The 17,891-nt window shown below is 53.7% G+C and overlaps 7 protein-coding genes across 7 annotated transcripts in view; 3 read left to right on the top strand and 4 right to left on the bottom strand.

Annotated features, from left to right (window-relative positions):
• The window catches only part of ACRALDRAFT_2107260 (uncharacterized protein), a gene marked incomplete at both ends in the record, with an annotated part of 2,556 nt that extends 250 nt beyond the window's left edge, over positions 1-2,306 (bottom strand). The window contains 10 exons of the mRNA XM_071023332.1: positions 743-786; positions 896-916; positions 981-1,021; positions 1,113-1,427; positions 1,489-1,522; positions 1,586-1,617; positions 1,708-1,886; positions 1,953-1,984; positions 2,046-2,095; positions 2,239-2,306. Coding sequence (XP_070873912.1) covers positions 743-786; positions 896-916; positions 981-1,021; positions 1,113-1,427; positions 1,489-1,522; positions 1,586-1,617; positions 1,708-1,886; positions 1,953-1,984; positions 2,046-2,095; positions 2,239-2,306 — 816 coding nt within the window. The remainder of the gene's footprint in view (positions 1-742; positions 787-895; positions 917-980; positions 1,022-1,112; positions 1,428-1,488; positions 1,523-1,585; positions 1,618-1,707; positions 1,887-1,952; positions 1,985-2,045; positions 2,096-2,238) is intronic.
• Positions 2,307-2,857: 551 nt separating this feature from the next.
• On the bottom strand, positions 2,858-5,156 carry ACRALDRAFT_1082515 (uncharacterized protein; the record flags this gene model as incomplete). Its single annotated transcript, XM_071019322.1, has 5 exons — positions 2,858-3,348; positions 3,452-3,627; positions 3,747-4,061; positions 4,121-4,981; positions 5,097-5,156. 5 exons carry the CDS (start codon positions 5,154-5,156, stop codon positions 3,156-3,158), a joined length of 1,605 nt encoding a protein of 534 aa, XP_070873913.1. The 3' UTR covers positions 2,858-3,155.
• A 64-nt stretch (positions 5,157-5,220) lies between these two features.
• Positions 5,221-5,914, top strand: ACRALDRAFT_211577 (uncharacterized protein; the record flags this gene model as incomplete). The annotated part of the gene is made up of 5 exons (XM_071023733.1): positions 5,221-5,340; positions 5,373-5,545; positions 5,617-5,691; positions 5,737-5,763; positions 5,830-5,914. 5 exons carry the CDS (start codon positions 5,221-5,223, stop codon positions 5,912-5,914), a joined length of 480 nt encoding a protein of 159 aa, XP_070873914.1.
• A 683-nt stretch (positions 5,915-6,597) lies between these two features.
• Positions 6,598-9,391, bottom strand: ACRALDRAFT_2107864 (uncharacterized protein; the record flags this gene model as incomplete). Its single annotated transcript, XM_071023349.1, has 7 exons — positions 6,598-7,108; positions 7,210-7,460; positions 7,542-7,979; positions 8,098-8,393; positions 8,509-9,029; positions 9,151-9,266; positions 9,368-9,391. Coding segments are annotated over 7 exons (2,157 nt in total), but the record flags the coding sequence as incomplete, so codon positions are not given.
• Positions 9,392-10,803: 1,412 nt separating this feature from the next.
• On the top strand, positions 10,804-15,436 carry ACRALDRAFT_2042733 (uncharacterized protein; the record flags this gene model as incomplete). Its single annotated transcript, XM_071021280.1, has 11 exons — positions 10,804-10,977; positions 11,034-11,221; positions 11,289-11,945; positions 12,035-12,314; positions 12,387-12,533; positions 12,602-13,358; positions 13,430-13,605; positions 13,686-14,215; positions 14,277-14,392; positions 14,461-14,648; positions 14,729-15,436. The coding sequence occupies 11 exons, from the start codon at positions 10,804-10,806 to the stop codon at positions 15,434-15,436; spliced, it is 3,921 nt and encodes a 1,306-aa protein (XP_070873916.1).
• Positions 15,158-16,564, bottom strand: ACRALDRAFT_2053776 (uncharacterized protein; the record flags this gene model as incomplete). Its single annotated transcript, XM_071021684.1, has 2 exons — positions 15,158-16,209; positions 16,297-16,564. 2 exons carry the CDS (start codon positions 16,562-16,564, stop codon positions 15,875-15,877), a joined length of 603 nt encoding a protein of 200 aa, XP_070873917.1. The 3' UTR covers positions 15,158-15,874.
• A 227-nt stretch (positions 16,565-16,791) lies between these two features.
• On the top strand, positions 16,792-17,125 carry ACRALDRAFT_2020266 (uncharacterized protein; the record flags this gene model as incomplete). Its single annotated transcript, XM_071020006.1, has 4 exons — positions 16,792-16,845; positions 16,885-16,947; positions 16,978-17,014; positions 17,067-17,125. The coding sequence occupies 4 exons, from the start codon at positions 16,792-16,794 to the stop codon at positions 17,123-17,125; spliced, it is 213 nt and encodes a 70-aa protein (XP_070873918.1).
• Positions 17,126-17,891: the final 766 nt, after the last annotated feature.

Consider the following 17,891-nt stretch of genomic DNA (forward strand, 5'->3'; position numbering starts at 1 on the left):
CGTCTCATAACCCCGTATGTAAAAAGGGTTATACACTCTGGCCCAACGTCCCACCTAGTGAGATATCTGGCTCTGAATCTGATAGTGTCTGGATCTGTCCAAACTATGCCTCCCTCGTCAGAGTCTGTTCATGGCACTGGCAAATAAAATAAAAGCAAGAAGAAAGAAATGAAACATCTCTTTCTCAAAAAGAAAGTGTGATCTCGGCTTTGCCGACGGTGAAGTTTAGCGTACGCCATGTCTCAGTCCGAAGAGCCTTGCTACATGTCTATAGAAGCTGCACAAAGGCCAGCGAGGCCCTTGAAGAAGCCGCCCTTCCAGTACAAGAGTTATATAGCAGTGTCGCAAGCCTCACTCGAATCAATGTAGCTAGGTCAACAGCTTGTTGTGATCATGGATATACCATAGGAACGTTTAAAGGGGACTAACTCAGATGCGTCGTCAGTATGTGAGCCTATGCCAGACCACAGGCCGTCTTCAGGCCGTTACATGCGACGAAGCCATAACCTTTTAATCCAGCTTCTTCAGCGCATCCTCCAGGCTCTGACCCGTCAGCCGTTCGTACACTTCCAGGTAACGTCCCTTTGTCTTCTCCACTACTTCAGGGGGCATCTCCACGCCCTCCTTTCCCTTCTGCATTCAGATATTAGCATCTCCCAAGTTTTGTACCGACGGGTTGAGATGGGGTATGGCGTCCGAATTCTCGGACTTTCACAGAAAATTAAAAAAAAAAAATACTTACCAAGCCGTTCTCTGTCAGCCAGTTCCTGAGGACCTGTTTGTCAACTACGGTACGTTAGCATTCATGTCAACCAGTGCCCCAGGCACTAAACTGGAGTTCCCTTCGCAACTCGGATCAAAGCATAGGTGAAAAAGGGATCGCAACTGCACATACAGGAGTCCTGTTCCCGTCCGACTGCAAGCCATGTTAGCAACTCTACACTGACCAGTTCGAGTCGGGCTCGTGGCAGGATACATACTCTGGTAATCGGCTTTGCTCCAGAAGCGCGAAGAGTCAGGCCTGGGCTTGGTGTCAGCACTCGATCATAGGGTAGAAACCGGGTTCCAGCCAAAGAATAATCTTCTTGGTCGAACATCAGGGGGTAGCGTACGTGAGAACCTCGTCGACAAGATAGATCTCGTCCGTTTCCTCATCCAAGCCAAACTCAAACTTGGTATCCGCAATGATGATGCCGCGTTCTTCTGCGTAGGCGGCGCCGGCTTTGTAGCATGCCAGAGCCAGCTCCTCGATCCGCGAGGCATATTTGTCGCCCACGATTTCCCGCGCCTGGTCCGGGGAGATGTTGATGTCCTTGTCTCCAAGCTCCGCCTTGGTAGAGGGCGTGTACAGGGGCTGGGGGAGCTGCTCGCAGCGCGACAGTCCCGCAGGCTGTGGGAGGCCGTGGATCGTCTGGTGCTTCTCATATCTGGACAGGGTTAATATAGAAATTCATGAACTATGCATGTTGTCCAGAGAAGACAACTCACTCGGCCCAGGCACTTCCCGTGACATAGCCACGCACTATAAAATGATGTCAGCCCAAGTTTCGAACGCAGCATTTCTGTTGTTTCAGGAGAGACTTACCAATTGCCTCAATGGGGAAAATCTTGAGACGACTGCCGGATTGCAAGTCAGTACTCTGGAAGCTTTCAAAAGTGACGAAACCTGCGTTCGTGCGGCGTCTGGGTAAAGTAGAGGAATCATACCGAACTGTCATGGATCGACCGCGAAGCATGCTTCGCTCCTCGGGAGTGACTACGGCCGGTGCCGGAGGGGGAGTGAGGCTGAGGAAGTGGTGCTTCAAGCCTGGCACCCGAGAGGAGAGCACTTCGAACCACTTTGCCGATAGAAGCGTGAGGATATGGCCCTTTGAGGAGATTCCATTCTATGGTGATTCGGCAGTCAGCATCAACAATGTCCCAGAAGCTTCGGGATTCAGAAGCCAACTCACTTTGAGAATAACGTCGTAGGCGCTGATACGGTCTAAGGTGCCATGACATCAGCCGCTGAAGAGAACAACATGAGATGAGCCGGGGTATCGCACCAGAGGTAACGAAGAGAAGTGTGTGCCCGTCCGGCAACACGAAGAGGTCCCTAGCACATGCCTATCAGCCCTGCTCAATGTCGCACGTCATGTTCTTTCATGAGTAGTCGTCCAGACTAAGGTCCAGTGTCCAGGTAGCCGAGTCCGCGGAAGGACAAAGGGGCCGTGTTCGAGGGTCAGATCTCATTCATACCTGACCTTGCCCTGGGATAGCCGGGTAAGGGACGTTAGGGTGATGGTAGTGAGGGCTTCGGAGGACATTGTAGTGGTCGTCGTCAACGGTTCGACTGTTGAAAAGACGTTTGATCGAGTGAGTCAGGGCAAGGGGGAGTAATGGTATGTGAATGCGGGTTGCCTTTGGTGTCTGTCGCTCCACAACCAGACTTTGTCGAAATCAATCCACAGACCTGTTAGACGGGACGGGAAGTCAACCAGGTAAGAAAGTCAGCTCGTGGTCGGCCTTGAGTGAATCAGCCCTTTGCGATATAATGTCACTGTAAGTGAGGGCTAAAAAGCTACCGAATAAAATCATGACGTGGGGCTCTACATGGTACAACCAAGCCTAACAAATTAAGGCGAAATAAGTATGGATGTGTGTTAACAGTAAAAGTACCCTGCCCGTTAAAGTCGTTCAATTTGCATAGCATTCCAAAGTACATCAACCGGATGAATTCGGCCCGAATAAAGCAGCAGGATTGATGTTGTACAGTTGCCAACACCTGGCGCCCTCTGGAATAACAGTTCAGGGGAAGGGCAAATAATTCAGGGGTTTATCAAAACACGAATATTAGGTACGAAAAGTGTCTTGTGTTGATTGTGTTCCATGACAGAATATGGCCATGATATCTAGCTATAAACTAAAAGAGGGTAGTTGCATTGGGGTACTTTTAGGTTAGGTACCTTTGCATTTATCAGGCCGCACAACAAACATATCCCCCGGAGGCCCGACTCGTCGACTCCCCCTGACCTTGGGCCTCCATGCTTGACAGGTTAAATCCAGCAGATCACACAAACGCTTTCTGTATCTTATTAGATGACCTCGCCCTAGAGTCTTACTCATCAGGGCCCGTGCCGTCTCCAGGTTGACAGGCCAATCCACAAAAGATTTCCTCACATCTCAACCCCGGAGTCTCTGCTCTGCCCATGATTCACCGCACGTCTCAAACGGATCTTCAACGGCAGTTTGCTCCAGACTATATACTCATTCTGTCGCTCAATCCAGTTCTTACTTTCAGGATGGAGCTCCATATCAAAGTCGAACAGCACGCGTGCCATGATTAGACGCATCTCAGCGTACGCCAGACTATAGGCCGCAAAATGTCAGCGCATCTGGTCATAGTGCCCCCAGCAATGCCCTGAGGGGGCTACAAAACATGACTCCAAGACACGGAAGCAAGAAGACTCACTTCATGCCAATACAGTTGCGCGGCCCTACGCTAAAAGGCTGAAGGGCGTCGAACCGGTTCCCCTTGGCCAAGGCTTCGGCCTCGCTGACCATGAACCGGTCCGGGTCAAACACCCAGGGGTCGGCCCAGTTGTCCGGGTCATGGTTCGCTGCCCATTGCGACACTTCAACCCTCGTCTAACGATGTACCTCTGTTAGTCCACCCATTGCGGATCAGGGGAAACCAGCTGAGCGGAATCTCAACGGCTTGGCCAGTATAGGAGAGAAAGAGAGCGAAAGGAGAGGGGAGTCCATACTCCCTCTGGTATAAAATGACCGGCAACCGTATGCCCTCCCTTGGGAACCTTCCGCACCAGGCCCGATAAGGCAGGCGGGTAACATCGAAACGACTCGTTGAGCACCGAGATCATGTACTTCAGCCGGCTGGCGGACGTAAAGTTGATCTCGTCCGTGGAGTAAAACGTCTCCCGCACCTCGCGCGTTACTCGTTTCAGAACGTCGGGGTGGGTGGTGAGCAGGTACGTCGCGCCGGCGAGTAACGTGGCCGTAGTCTCGGATCCAGCGAGGACGAGGATCAAGGAATTGCTCATGAGATGGCCATAGTCGAGTCCCTGTGCAGTGAAGTCTTAGTGTTAGTCGTCGTGAAGAGGGGAACGTGCAGCGCACTCACTATATGATCCCGCTTCTTCAGCAATTCCCCAAACAAATCCGCCTTGATGTCTGTACGGTCCATTTCCATCCGCTTATCCAGTTTCTCACGCGTGTGCTTCCACATCCGCATCGACTCTTCACTCAAGATGGACAAGCGAAACAGGAGCAGTGCCAGCGGCTCGAGGCCCAGATACACCAAGCCACGCAGTCGCGTCTCGTTGCGGAGGAAGCCGGAAATGGCCCGGATCCAACCATGGGTCCGGCCCTTCTCCAGACATCCAAAGGACTCGCCAAAGACGAGGTCTCCAATGACGTCGAACGTCGTCCAGTTGTAGTGCTCCGTCATATTCAGCACCGCCGGCGCGGGCTTCTCATTCCGCGACAAGGCTTCGGCCTCGGCCTCGTCGCACGCGTTGCGCATGCGCGAGATCAACATGTCGACATAGCGCATGATGAGCCCTTCCTGCTCGCGCATGGACTTTTCGCTAAACGACGGCGCGAGGGCGTGGCGCAAGGCCCGGTGGCGCGTCGTATGCTCCGTGACGATGTCCCGCGGGAGCGACTTGCCGAGGCGGTAAAACTCGTCGGCTTTGGGCAGTTCCGGCACAGCGGGCGGTGGGGCCGAAGGGGACGACTTTTTGATGATGCCGTATACGTCGCGGAAGGCCCGGGCGTCGGTGAAGGTGACGTGGTTCGGGGCGATGCGCACGACGGGCCCGTATTTTGCGTGCAGCGACTGTATACGGAACGAGCGCCCGCCGGTCATCTGGGCGGCGACAATCGGGCCGCCGGAAGCGCGGTGGAGGAGCGGACCGGGGATGCCGCGGAGGGGGTGGAAGAAAACATTGTAGATGACGCGCAAGAGGAAGAAGAGGGTGTACTAGAGGTTGCGAGGATATCTCAGTACCGTGTTGGTTTCAAAGGGAATGGCCAGGGGCTGGGCCTTTCGAGCAGTTCTGGGGACTGAATGAGAATTGGATTCGGGCTTGACTTACCAGGCCAACAGCGCCCGACAGGAACAAGACGGTTTTTTCTTTCAACATGACGGTATTCATGTTTGATTTGGTGTAATTCCACGCAGTCGCGAGTTCCAACATGGCTGCTACTAGTAAGATGTAGATGAAGTGGGAGTATTGGCCCTCACCTCCATCGACACTTGGCTTCAACCACTATATATATACTTTTTTCGCCTCTCTTCCCTCTCTTCGAGTCCCCTCTCTTCAAGTCCCCTCTCTCCAAGTCCTCTCTGTTCCAGATCCCCTCTGTTCTAGGTCCTCTCTCTTCCCTCTCTTCCCTCTCTTCCCTCTTCCCTCTCCCCTATTCCCCCTCTCCAACTTCCCTTTCTTCCAAGTTTCCTCTCGTCGAAGTTCTCTCTCTTCCCCCTCTTCTCCCCTCCCCTCCCCTCTCGTTTCCTGGATACTTATCTGAATCAACCACCCACAGGGTATGCTCCTATGCCGTTTAGGAAACCCTACACCCCTTTATGTTTCTAACTACCAAGCAAAGCTGCCCAAGGTCCCCGATAAGCCCGAGCGTTATTACATTGGGCCACGTCGAGGGTAAGAACAAACGGAAGACGCAGAAGAGAAAGTAGAAACACCATACTTGCCCTAGTAGGATGGTGGTGTGGTGCAGCAGTCTAGACACCAATGTCGAGCAAATGTAACCCACCTACGCAGTGCGCACACCTATAAGCGTGATGTTATACATTTGATCGACAGTTTCTAGCCATTATCTACAACGTATACATGGCTGGCATGTGCTCGAGGTGCGTACCCCTCATTTTTCTATGGATTGTTTGTCTGTTATGTGAAACGAGTTGTTTCGTCGTTGTATGTTTTAGGAAGCTCGTAGACTCTCTTCGCCAGCGTAATTTCAGCGTAATATCCACTTAAGCCCTTAACGAACTCAACGTTAACCAAAACCGCGACCTACTAATCACACCACCTCGAACATATACCCGGGGCTCTACTTCATACTAACGCTTAAATACCTTATCGAAAGACCGTCTATTAGTTAGCTTTAGCAATATACGCTATAGGGAGAAAGGGCCGCTAAGGTCTTAGCTTAAAGTTCTAGAATACCCCGCCTTCCGACACGTACATTGCACAGGTCACCTGACATGCCTATCAGGCCGTCACATATAAGAAATGCTGTTTCATATATAACCCACTCTAAGCGGGGCTGTGAAACATCGATAGTTCCTTACCTACATAAGTATTATATCAAATTCGCATGAAGTTATCACGGGTGTCCACCCACGTCCATCCAAGGACAGTATGTCTCGCCTCCCTAACCTGTACATACAAATTCGGTGCACGTGGGACTTGGTCGCTTATCGCGATTATCAGAGACCCACTTTATGTTTGAACATGGAATATTACAGGTGGATACCCCTCTAACCAATCCCTTTCCACCGATTGTTGTGCTACGTGACAAGGCGGCTCGGTCCGGTGCAGGTCCATGGCCTTGGCGAGAAACCACCCACCACCCCATCTAGTCCTGGTTAGGGAATGTGAAATCTGACTGCTGCAGTAGTCCCATCATCTGTTGGTTGCTGTAGAACCAATCTTCCAGTTGTGCCCCGTTGCCCATCCACATCATGGGATGGGCCGCGCGTTGGCCTTCACTGAGACTCCCCACATTGCCTGGTCCTCCCTGGCCAAACGCCGTAAAGTCTGGCGATTGATGCTGCTGCTGCTGCTGGTCCGAGTCGCCAAGGCCGGTCGAGGGAAAGCCCAAGGCAGCCAGGTACCCTTCCATCTCGGCGCTGGCCTGCAACTGCTCCGCCGGCGGTGTTGAGGTGCGGAACTCGACGTAGCGCAAGGCCACACTGTAGAGGACTTGGAACAGCCGGTGCATCTTCGCTGCTGCCTCTGATAGGGCGGGTGCCGACTGTATGGAGGTGACAAACTGGTGCAGGCGTGTTAGGTCGGCCTGGTCTAGCGTCTCGATGACCTGGCAGAAGATGACAATGAACGGGATGAATGGGGAAAAGAGCAGCGTCCTGTAAGATGCGAGTCAGGGTTAGCTAGACATTGATCACGGCGAGGGTAGCAGAACACCACTGCGTTCCGGCAAGCGGATGAGGAATGAACAACGGCATACCAGTGGACGTAGGTCGGGAAGAAGATGGAATTGGACTTTTCCAAGACTTCCATGCAATCCTGGTGCTTGGCCAGCGTGGCGCGCGCGGCCTTAATACACTCGTCGCTGAAAGTGGTGGGTGCTGAAGCTGGGCGAGGAGCCGCTCGATATACGAGGGTGAGAAGGGACAGATAGAAAACATTGTCGGAAACGTGGAAGAACTCCATCGCATTGCCTCCGACATTTATTTTCGACTGCTTCGCCCATTCGTCCTGTTTGATTTCACCAGTCAACTCACGTCAAAAAAGCCATGTTCCAACAATATTTGATCACATGGTGGACGAGAGACTTACAGATACTGAGGAAGCTTGAGCAAAAATCTCTTCTAGTTGAGCCACGAGCTTCCATACCCGGGCTTCCCGGACGTGGTCGGGTTGGGTCAGAGACTGAGGGCTATAAAGCTGCTCGTATATATCCCCCTGACACCGAGCCGCCGCGATCAACGGGACACAATAAGCCATGAACGGACTGTCGTTGATGGTCGCCTCATTTGGCAGGGGGGTTGTCACGTCCCAGTCTTGAATGGTCGAGGCACGGCCAAGGCGGAGAGAGAGGCTCTTTTCGAGGAAATATGTGGACCAGAAGACGCCCAGCTTGAAGGTCCTGTCGGCGGATGTATCGTTCTTCATTGAGGTGGCCCGATGGTAGCCGAGGGTCTGGCAGATCTCCGATGCCTTGGTGATTAACGTCCACGAAAGGGACGGTTTGGATATCTCGATGGTGTAGAATGTCTTGACAACCGTTCTGGTCAGTATTCCCAAGTTTCCTTGTAATAAGAGCGTATGCGTACGAATGGGGAAAAAGGATCGGGGATCGAAAGATCTGCGGCTGTCACCGCAACTTACGTACCCCGAGAAGAAGGGCGATAAGAGAGTCGGAGGTCGTGGGAAGATGGAGCGGCAAGTTGGCCAGGGCGGTTTCGAGGTTTCCGCGACACATGCGAGCGAAGCGAAGGCATTCCTCCTTTTCGGACCCCGCGGCATGGATGTTGGCATAGTCCTGGAACATCGACTGGAGACCTGCGTTGGCCGAGATGAAGTCGGCGTCGCTGTATTCGTCGGTGAAGTAGACGCCCAGGCAAACGTCGGAAAAGCGCTGTATGGGGACCAGCTCGAACATCCAAGTCGTCGACACTAAGCTATGGGCTGCAAGGAACACCAGGTCACAGCAGTGATCCGCAGGTCAGCCCAAGAGGGTGTCCAGTGCGGGTGAGATATGTAGCACCATGCTGACTCGGGGATGGTGAGGTTGGTGACTAACACTTGGCAAGGCGTATCATGGCCACGGTTCTATCGATAGTGGGCATTTCGAATGTGCCCTTGGAGGAAGGGCGGTGCAAGGGTCTCCTTGCATTTGGATACGTCGTTTCGCTCGAGGCGGTCGGCTGCTTCAAGGCGTTGACGATGTGATACAGGGAGTCGAGAGTTTCGCGCAGCTCGAGGCTGGCGTCCTGCAACGATTCGGTGTTGACAACCTTTCTGAGGAACTCGTTGGCGAAGACCGAGTGGGCGGTGAGGGACGAGTCCCCCTCGATGACGGAGCCCTCTGGGATATGTGGGAGGGCGTGGCTAGAGGGCGTCAGGCCCGTTGAGGTTGATATGGTAGCGGTAGCGACAGCGGTCGCGGTAGGGTTGGATCCGACGTCGGCGTTGGAACTGGGGTTGGAGCTCTGCGTTGGAGGTTGTGTGGGTGGACTGAGGGCCGGCAAGTTCGTCTTGAGGTCCTCTAGGAGACGAATGACGCCTTCGAGCCGGCTGTCAATGAGGTCGATCTTCCTCTCACTAGAGAAGCTGTGTTGAGCAAGTCGTTACATGATAAAAGATTGGGTAGGGGATGTGAAACGTCACCACAGGAAACAAAAGCGAGACACGGTTGGCCAGGCCAGGCTGCCAGACGACTTACTATTGCGGAGTGATGAGCACGCGAGTTCGTTTCTCCCTGGGCCTGCTGTCTGCGTGGGTGCACTCAATCCTTGCTTGTAGGCAGTGAGAGCAAGGAGATTCTCGATTGCAGCGAATCTAGGTAATGTCCCCGTCGTCAGTCAGCCCTATACCGGGGTAGTGAGTCCGAGACAAAGTCGGGAATGCAGTGGCGTCCGGATGACATAAGACGAGCATACCTTGCGGGAACGACAGGCGTCACACTAGTATAAGGGAACACACGTGTTAGCTATAAGACGGTAGGCCAGGGCCGTTGGGATGCATGGCGGAGTATGCAAATGGATAGATCAAGAAGACTAACAGCTCTGCGGACGTGAATAGAAGGCTGTCCGCTCGATTCGGGTGTTTCGTCGGCACCGCTGGCCACCGGGCCATCGACTTGACTTTTCCCCATGAGAATGGGAAGCTGAGTGAGACGACCTCAAGGGGACGTGGGCAGACTTTCTTGACATGAACCCGAGGAACCCGGTCAACGTCGTGAGAGAGTTTGTATCAGTGTATGGACAAGGTATAGTCCCAGAGGCGTGGTCAGCTGCGACCTATCGGCTATGCGAGCGAAGCTGGCGGAAGTGTTACCCGACTCATCATAAGGCGGAGCGCAAGACGTTGCGCGGAATCCGAGTTGACATGGGGGGAGGGGATGGGCGTTTTATGAATGACTAATCAGAAGAGTAAAATGGGTGAGTGTTCCGGATGCGGAGTAGGGGCAATCTCTCTTAGAGATTCGGGGGCCGAGAGTCCCGGATTTCGAAATGTATAGAGTCATTACGCGGTTGTACTCCACCCGTGTATTAGCTGTACCCGCGTGTATCAGTTTACTAGGACCCCTAGGAGGGATACTTTATGTTCAACTTTAACTTCACCCGTCGTATTCGTAATTGTAACGTCTTAAACGGGTCATGGATAGGAGGTGCATTCGTACGATAGTGCAGCGTACCTAAATGTCCAAACCCCTGAAAACTGTACTTGGACATCAGGTGAGTCACGCCGACAGCTACGAAGTACTTGTAGGTAGTAGATACTGTACATTAGGCAACCTCGCTTGGAGTCGTATCGAATCAAAAGTACAGGTCACACTCGGTATTTGGTAGGTACAACATATTAGCGTGTAATACCTAGCATCATGATTGATTCTTGATGGAATCTCTTCTTGATTAGTACCATGTACGTTGTAGAGAACAACCTGATGGGTCGGGGTACTTCCATTCCCACACCGAATACAGCCCGTCCCAAGTCCCCCTTGCACACAATATCGTACTCCGCTGGTCAGGCACGTGCATTAGTGTCATCTTGGTGCCAAGAATCCGGATCAGCTTGCTTCTTATATTAAATTTGGATAAGACCGCTCAAAAATCGCCCCGAGGTCAGCTCGTGGCACTCGCACTCGTCTTTCTTTCTTAATCCATTCTCACGCTCATTGTTCCCCCAAGTCAACTAGACGTGAAAAGACCGGCATGGGACTCGGAATTTGTGTCTTCTAGACTCATCAGTCTTGCTTTTCATCTCCAGGCGGCGTTCCTTTTCAATCTCCTCTCACGACGCCTGCTCCGTTTGCCTTTTCAACGCGCTCACCTATATATCCTTTACTCCCGTCGTCCAACCTGTCCATCTCAATATGGCCTCCGAACCTCACCAAAACAATGACAAGCCCGAGGCCGAGGCCGCCGGCCGATCTAAGGATGATGACAAGGGAGAAAAGGCCCCTTCCAGCCAGCACGAGTCTCTCGCGCCCTCTTCCTCCCCTACCCCGTTCATGCCCGAAGAAATGAACGCTTGGGATGCCTACAAGGTGCGAACCCTTGGCTGTCCCTTGTCTTGTCGCGTCGCTAACCACTTGCTGCTCAGAGAATCTTCACCTTTGCAGGTCCGCTCGAGTACGGGCTGCAAGCCGTCGGCATCTTCGCAGCCATTGCCTCAGGGGCCGGTATCGCCCTCCAGAACCTCATCTTTGGCCAGTTCATCACCACCATCACCGACTTTGCCATGGGCCTCGACAGCCCTGAGGATTTCCGTAGCGGCGCAGCTACCCTCGCGTGAGTTTCCTTTTTTTTTTTTTTTTTATCTTCGACTTACTTGGACTGACGCCGCGATTCGCTGCAGTCTTTACTTTGTCTACCTCGGAATTGGCCGCTTCGTCCTCGCGTACACGTACAACACCGTCCTGACCTACGCCGCCTACCGCATCGTCCGAAACGTTCGCCATGCCTACCTGCGCGCCGCCCTGAGCCAGGAGATTGCCTTCTTCGACTTTGGGACCGCCGGCTCCATCGCCACCCAAGCCACCTCCAACGGCCGCCTTATCCAGGGCGGCATCGCCGAGAAACTCGGCCTCACCTTCCAGGGCCTCTCGGCCTTTGTCACCGCCTTCGTCGTCGCCTTTGTCGTCCAGTGGAAGCTCACCCTGATCTGCCTCTGCATTGCCCCGGCCACCGTCATCGTCATGGGGGTTGTCGGCGGCATCTCGTCCGTCTACGAGACCAAGATTCTCGAAATCTACGCCGACGCCAACTCCTTCGCCGAGGGCGTCCTGGCCAGCGCCCGCGCCGTGCACGCCTTTGAGATGCGCGCCAGGCTTGTCGCCAAGTTTGACAAGTACTTGGTCGACGCCCACACGGTCGGCAGCAAAAACTCGCTCATCTACGGCATTCTCTTCTCCACCGAGTACACCATCATCTACCTTGGGTTTGCTCTCGCCTTTTGGCAGGGCATCAACATGCTGGCCAGGGGGGAGGTTGATTCTGTCGGCGACATCTTCACGTGAGCAAACTAACCCCCTAGCCGTTCTTATTCCCTCTGCTTTACCCATGTCTAGAAGGCTCACGCCATGCGTTTTCTTTCGTCTTTAGGGTCCTCCTTTCTGTCGTCATTGCCTCCATCAGCTTGACCATGCTGGCTCCGTTTTTACTAGACTTCACCCGCGCCGCTTCGTCCGCAGCAAAGCTGTTTCGCCTGATTGATCGCCAGTCCGCCATCGACCCTCTCGACAAGACCGGCGAGGAACCCCCCGAGACGACTGGCCATTTGGAGCTTGAGAACGTCACCTTTGCTTATCCGACGAGACCTGGAATCAACGTCTTGGACGACTTCACCCTCGACATTCCGGCGGGCAAGGTGACCGCACTAGTGGTAGGTCATGCGGGTGTGGAGAGTCTGCGGGTATAGCAGGAGCGCTGACCAGTTTTTGTTTCCTCGTCCTAGGGACAATCTGGCTCGGGAAAAAGCACCATTGTCGGGCTCATCGAACGGTGGTACAACGCCAAGTCGGGCACCATCAAGCTAGACGGACGCCCCATCGACCAGCTCAACCTCAACTGGCTTCGGACCAATGTCCGCCTGGTCCAACAGGTAAGTGCAGTCGTCTGTAAGGAAACGCCGCGCCGCGCATGGGCCACAGACTAAACGGTTGCTCTTAGGAACCTGTTCTCTTCGATGGGTCCGTCTTCGACAACATCAGGTATGGCTTAACCGGCACTCCCTGGGAGAACGCCTCCCGCGAGGAGCAAATGGAGCGGATTCAGGAGGCCGCCAAGATGGCCTTTGCGCACGACTTCATCTCCGAACTGCCCCAGGGCTACGATACGCAGATTGGCGAGCGTGGCGGCCTCCTCTCCGGCGGCCAGAAGCAGCGAGTGGCCATTGCCCGCAGCGTGGTATCGCAGCCCAAGGTCCTTCTCCTAGACGAAGCTACCAGCGCCCTCGACCCCCAGGCCGAGAGCATTGTCCAGCACGCACTCGACAAGGCGTCCGAGGGCCGCACAACCATCGTCATTGCCCACAAGCTGGCCACCATTCGCAAGGCGGACAACATTGTCGTCATGAGCCAGGGTCGCATCGTCGAGAAAGGAACACACGACTCCCTCATCGCCCACGACGGCACCTACGCCCGCCTGGTCAGGATCCAGAACCTCGCCGTCGCGGAAAAGGAATCTTCCACCCACGGGGACGAGGATACCCAAACCGGCGACGGCAAGGAGGCCGATGCCGACCTCTCCAAGCCGCTCACTCGCTACGCCACCTCGGTCCAGGGCCGTCTGGAATCACAAAAGGATCGCGACAACTATGACCTCCACAAGCAACTGGGACTCGTGCCCGTCATCTTCCGCCTGTTCAAGGAGACCTCGGACCTGGGTTGGCCGTACTTTTTCGTCTTTGGGGCCATCGTTCTCGGAGGTGAGCAAACATCAAATCAGTCACTGACTGGTTCAGTGCTAACGCGTGTTTCTTTTATTTCCTTCCCTTAGCTGCTGCATTTCCGGGCCAGGCCATCCTGCTCGGCAACTTTATGGACGTCTTTACCCTAACGGGGTCTGATATGATCCGGGAAGGCGAGTTCTTTGCCACCATGTTCATCGTCTTGGCCGCCGGATGCTTCGTCGCCTACTTCTCACTCGGCTATGCCAGCAACATTGTCGCACAAGTAGGCCTTTCCATTCCCAAGAGAAGCACTCCAAGGTCACATGCATGTGCTTGACGGCGGCTGACTCTTTCTCCTCGCAGAATTTGAATCACAGAATGAGGAGGCAGAGCCTAAACGACATGCTCCGTCAGGATCTCCGCTTCTTCGACCGGCCGGAGAACAATACCGGCGCCATGGCGAGCCGGGTCGACTCGAACCCGCAGGCCATTTTGGAGCTCATGGGCTACAACATTGCCCTCATCTTCATGGGCATCCTGAACCTCACCTCCTGCGCTATCCTGGCCATCGCCCATAGCTGGAAACTCGGCCTCGTGGTTGTTTGCGCCGGCCTGCCCCCGCTCGTTGGCACAGGCTACCTCAAAGTTCGCGCGGATGCCAAGTTGGACCGGGACATCTCGAATCGTCATAGCACAAGCGCGTCGATTGCTTCCGAGGCAGTCAGCGCCATTCGCACCGTTTCGTCACTGGCCATCGAGGAGAACGTTCTGTCGAGGTACACGGCCGAGCTGGAACATGCCGTCTCTGGTGCGAAGCGTCCTTTGGCCACCATGATGATCTGGTTCGCCTTCACCCAGGCTATCGAATATTGGTTCATGGCCCTGGGCTTCTGGTATGGATTCCCGCTCTGGAGTTTGCATGGCTTCGCCGCTGATCTATTTATCCTCCCGTAGGTACGGCTGCCGTCTCTTGTCATATGGCGACATCTCCATGTATGCCTTCATGGTCGCCTTCCTCGGCGTCTTCCTTGCTGGACAAGCATGCGCCCAGCTATTCATGTTCTCGACCAGTACGTTCCACGCCACCGGCATCCATTGTGACCCGTGGTATCAGCAGACTAACAATGTGTGGCGATAGGCATCACCAAGGGCATCAATGCCGCCAACTATATCTTCTGGCTCCGCCAGCTGGAGCCGACCGTCCGCGAAACCCCTGAGAATCGGGACAAGGGTCCCAAGTCGGGTGGTCCCATCGCTCTCGAAGACGTCCGCTTTTCGTACCCTCTGCGTCCTGACGCGACAGTCCTTCGTGGTGTTGACCTACACGTGAGTCTCCAAGAGAAACTGAATCACCGTCTCCTTGACGTGTCAACAAACTAACGATTGATTTTTTGCTGCAAAAACAGATCAAGAAGGGCCAGTTTGTCGCCCTGGTCGGCGCTTCAGGCTGCGGCAAATCCACCATGATCGCCATGCTGGAACGATTCTACGACCCAACCACCGGGACCATCCGCATCGACGGCTCCGCCCTCACCGATCTCAACCCCCGGCTCTACCGCAGCATCGTGTCACTGGTCCAGCAAGAGCCGACGCTCTTCCAAGGCACCATTCGTGAAAACGTCGCCCTCGGTCTGGATGATCTCACTCCCGACACCGGCGAGCCCACTTCCTCCCCCGCCGCCTCGACCGACGTCCCTGACGCCGCCATCGAAGCGGCCCTCCGCGCCGCCAACGCATGGACGTTCGTCTCGTCTCTCCCCGACGGGCTGTCCACGCAGGCGGGGTCGAATGGAGCGCAGCTCTCGGGCGGCCAGCGGCAGCGGATCGCCATCGCGCGGGCGCTCATCCGCGACCCGCAGGTGTTGCTGCTGGACGAGGCGACGAGCGCGCTCGACACGGAGAGCGAGAAGATTGTGCAGGGTGCCCTTGCCGAGGCGGCCAAGGAGGGCGAGCGGATCACGGTTGCCGTCGCACATCGTCTCAGCACCATCAAGGACGCCGATGTCATTTGCGTGTTCTACGGGGGGCTCATCGCTGAGATGGGGACCCACGCCGAGCTTATAGCCCAGGGAGGCATGTATCGCAAAATGTGCGAGGCGCAGGCGCTTGATTAGGTGTGAGGATTTCGGCCCATCCTTTTTCACTTCTTTTTTCCTGTTTATACCATCTGTGTATTGTAATGTGTGTTAGACTCACCTACATCTTTGTCGAAGCGAGCGTTTTGAATACAATATATGGTGGCTGGATAGTCCATGGTTGGATCACGCTGGAGTTTAGAGACGGCACGCTCTTCATAGCGCTGTGGGTTTATGGCATATCAAAAGTGGGAGAGACGCGATACTTGATACGGGGATGATTTGCTTGGATTGTTCTCACACGCGAAACTACAAAAATTACTTGGAAAGAAAACAGGAAAACGATCCCTTTACCAGCTACCATCGCCACTCCCACGGACAAGACTTGAGAGAGAATTCTCAGACGCCGCCAGTCTGGCCCACCTTTATCTTCCTCTCTCGCTCGCCTATGACCACCGGCCTGGGCGTTGGTCAATCCTACCAGATTCGAAGGCGAGGAGCACCGCTAGAGGGCGGCTCATCCTCCTCGGGAGCAGACTGTTCTTCTTCGCCGGCGGGACAGTTGAGGTTGCAGGGTGTCTCGCAGCGGCTGATGAAGTCGGGGGCTTCGTTCTTGCAGCGGCCCTGGCAAGGACAGAGGAGCTCGATCTTGGAGCGGGATGGTTGCGGTTCGGCGGGGTCGCAGATGCAGACGAAGAGGGACTCGGCGATTTGGTCGGCCTGGGGCTGAGAGGTGCTGCTGCTGTTGTAGTTCCCGCAGTTTGTGCCGGGAGTGGCGCAGTAGCTCTCGACGAGCTGGCCTTGGGTGTAGTCTTTGGGTGGATGGGGTTGTTAGTAGTCTCGGAGGAACGCAGCTGCGCAGGGGTCAGGAGAAGAAGAAAGTGTCGGTGTTGACATACTCAGATACTTTTCAAGGACCTTGCCGCAGTAGGTGGCGCCACAGGCACAGGAGGGACCGTCGGTGGGCACGTCTGGCATGAGGGACTGCTCGGGAGACTGTGACTGCGTGGGAGCTTGCGAGGGTGTGCTCGCGATTACCGTGACTGTCGTGTAAGAAGTGGACAGCTCTGTGAAAGGCTCTGGCGCTGAAGATGCCGGGTCGTCCTCCTGGGCCAGGGCCCAGCCAAGGACGGCTGTCAGGGCCACGAGGGGGGCGTTGGTTTTCATGGTTGTTGGGGAGATAGGGAATAAGACACGTCAAGTGAAAGAAGGATGTGAATTTGATCACTGAAGGATTCGAGTGTACGGAAGAGGCAATGGCTGCGATTGAGATGGCGCAGTCCTCCCCTGGCGAGTCGCATGATTTATAGTCCCCGGGTTGGAATGGATACTGGCGATGGCGATGATCAGTCATTGGGATGACTGGCATGTTTGCTACGGACTGACGGGTATGTATGCATCTGCCCATCGTCTCGTCAGTGTCTACGCAAGGTGACACCTCGAACACGGTATCATTCCGTCCGTGACTGTATGGGAATGGCAAATAGCCAGATGTCGCTAATGCTCAGGGTCGAAGGAGACTCATAGTTGCCTTGACATGTGCTTCCGATGTGTGTCCTAGAAGTCCTTCGTGTCAACAGGAGGGAAGCCAGGTGAGACAAGAACGCACCGTTGCGAGTGGTGCCGAAAGGGACCCATTCTATGATAACACCTGGGACGTCGGCGTGAGATGGACGGATGGCCAATAAGTTCAACCAGACTGCCAGAGACGTCGTCATAGTGAGATGAAACGAGTATTATAGGATTTAAGTAAGGAGTAAAGGAAGCTATTATAAGACTAATAAGGAGGTCTACTAGTGGACTAAGGGAGGGGGTATTATGCTGAGATTATTTATTAAGTTCCTTTAAGAAGATATAGGTATAGAGGTCTCTACTTATAGACCTCTGGGTGCTACTTAATAAGAAGGTATTAGTTATATAATCTCCTCTTAGAGTAACTAAGGGACCTTTATAAATAAGGTAGCCTTACTATAAAGGCTACCACCCCCTCTATATACTCTAAGTTAACTCTTATATTCTAAATATATAATAAGCCTTCTCTAAATATAAAACTACCTGGTAGTTAACACGTAAGCCTCTAGAACCTCTTTATAAAAGGCCTTTATAGCTTACGCAATAAGCTTATACTAAGCACTAGTAGGAAGCCTAGAGACTTATAACACGAACTAATAAGACCTCTTTATACCTCTTATAGATTACCCCCCTTTTCTTTAACTCCTGCCCTTAGGAGTAATAGAGGTCTAGAGGTGATAAAAAAGAATAACTCCCTTAGCCCGGCTACTCTTTTATATAAAGAACTCCGCCTAATCTAGGGACCTCCTTTTATACCACCTATAAAATAACACTACTCCTAAAGTAAGTATTAAAGAATAAGAGATAAAAGTAAAAGATAAAAAGAAAAGGGGATAAAGCTTATAAATATAAAGATTCCTTTTAATACTATATAGATAAACGTGATTATAAAGAATAAAGTGGCTTAATAAAGGAGATTATT

The sequence above is a fragment of the Sodiomyces alcalophilus genome (assembly GCF_042370955.1).
Source record: "Sodiomyces alcalophilus JCM 7366 unplaced genomic scaffold ACRALscaffold_5, whole genome shotgun sequence".
Classification (NCBI taxonomy): Eukaryota; Fungi; Ascomycota; class Sordariomycetes; order Glomerellales; family Plectosphaerellaceae; genus Sodiomyces; species Sodiomyces alcalophilus.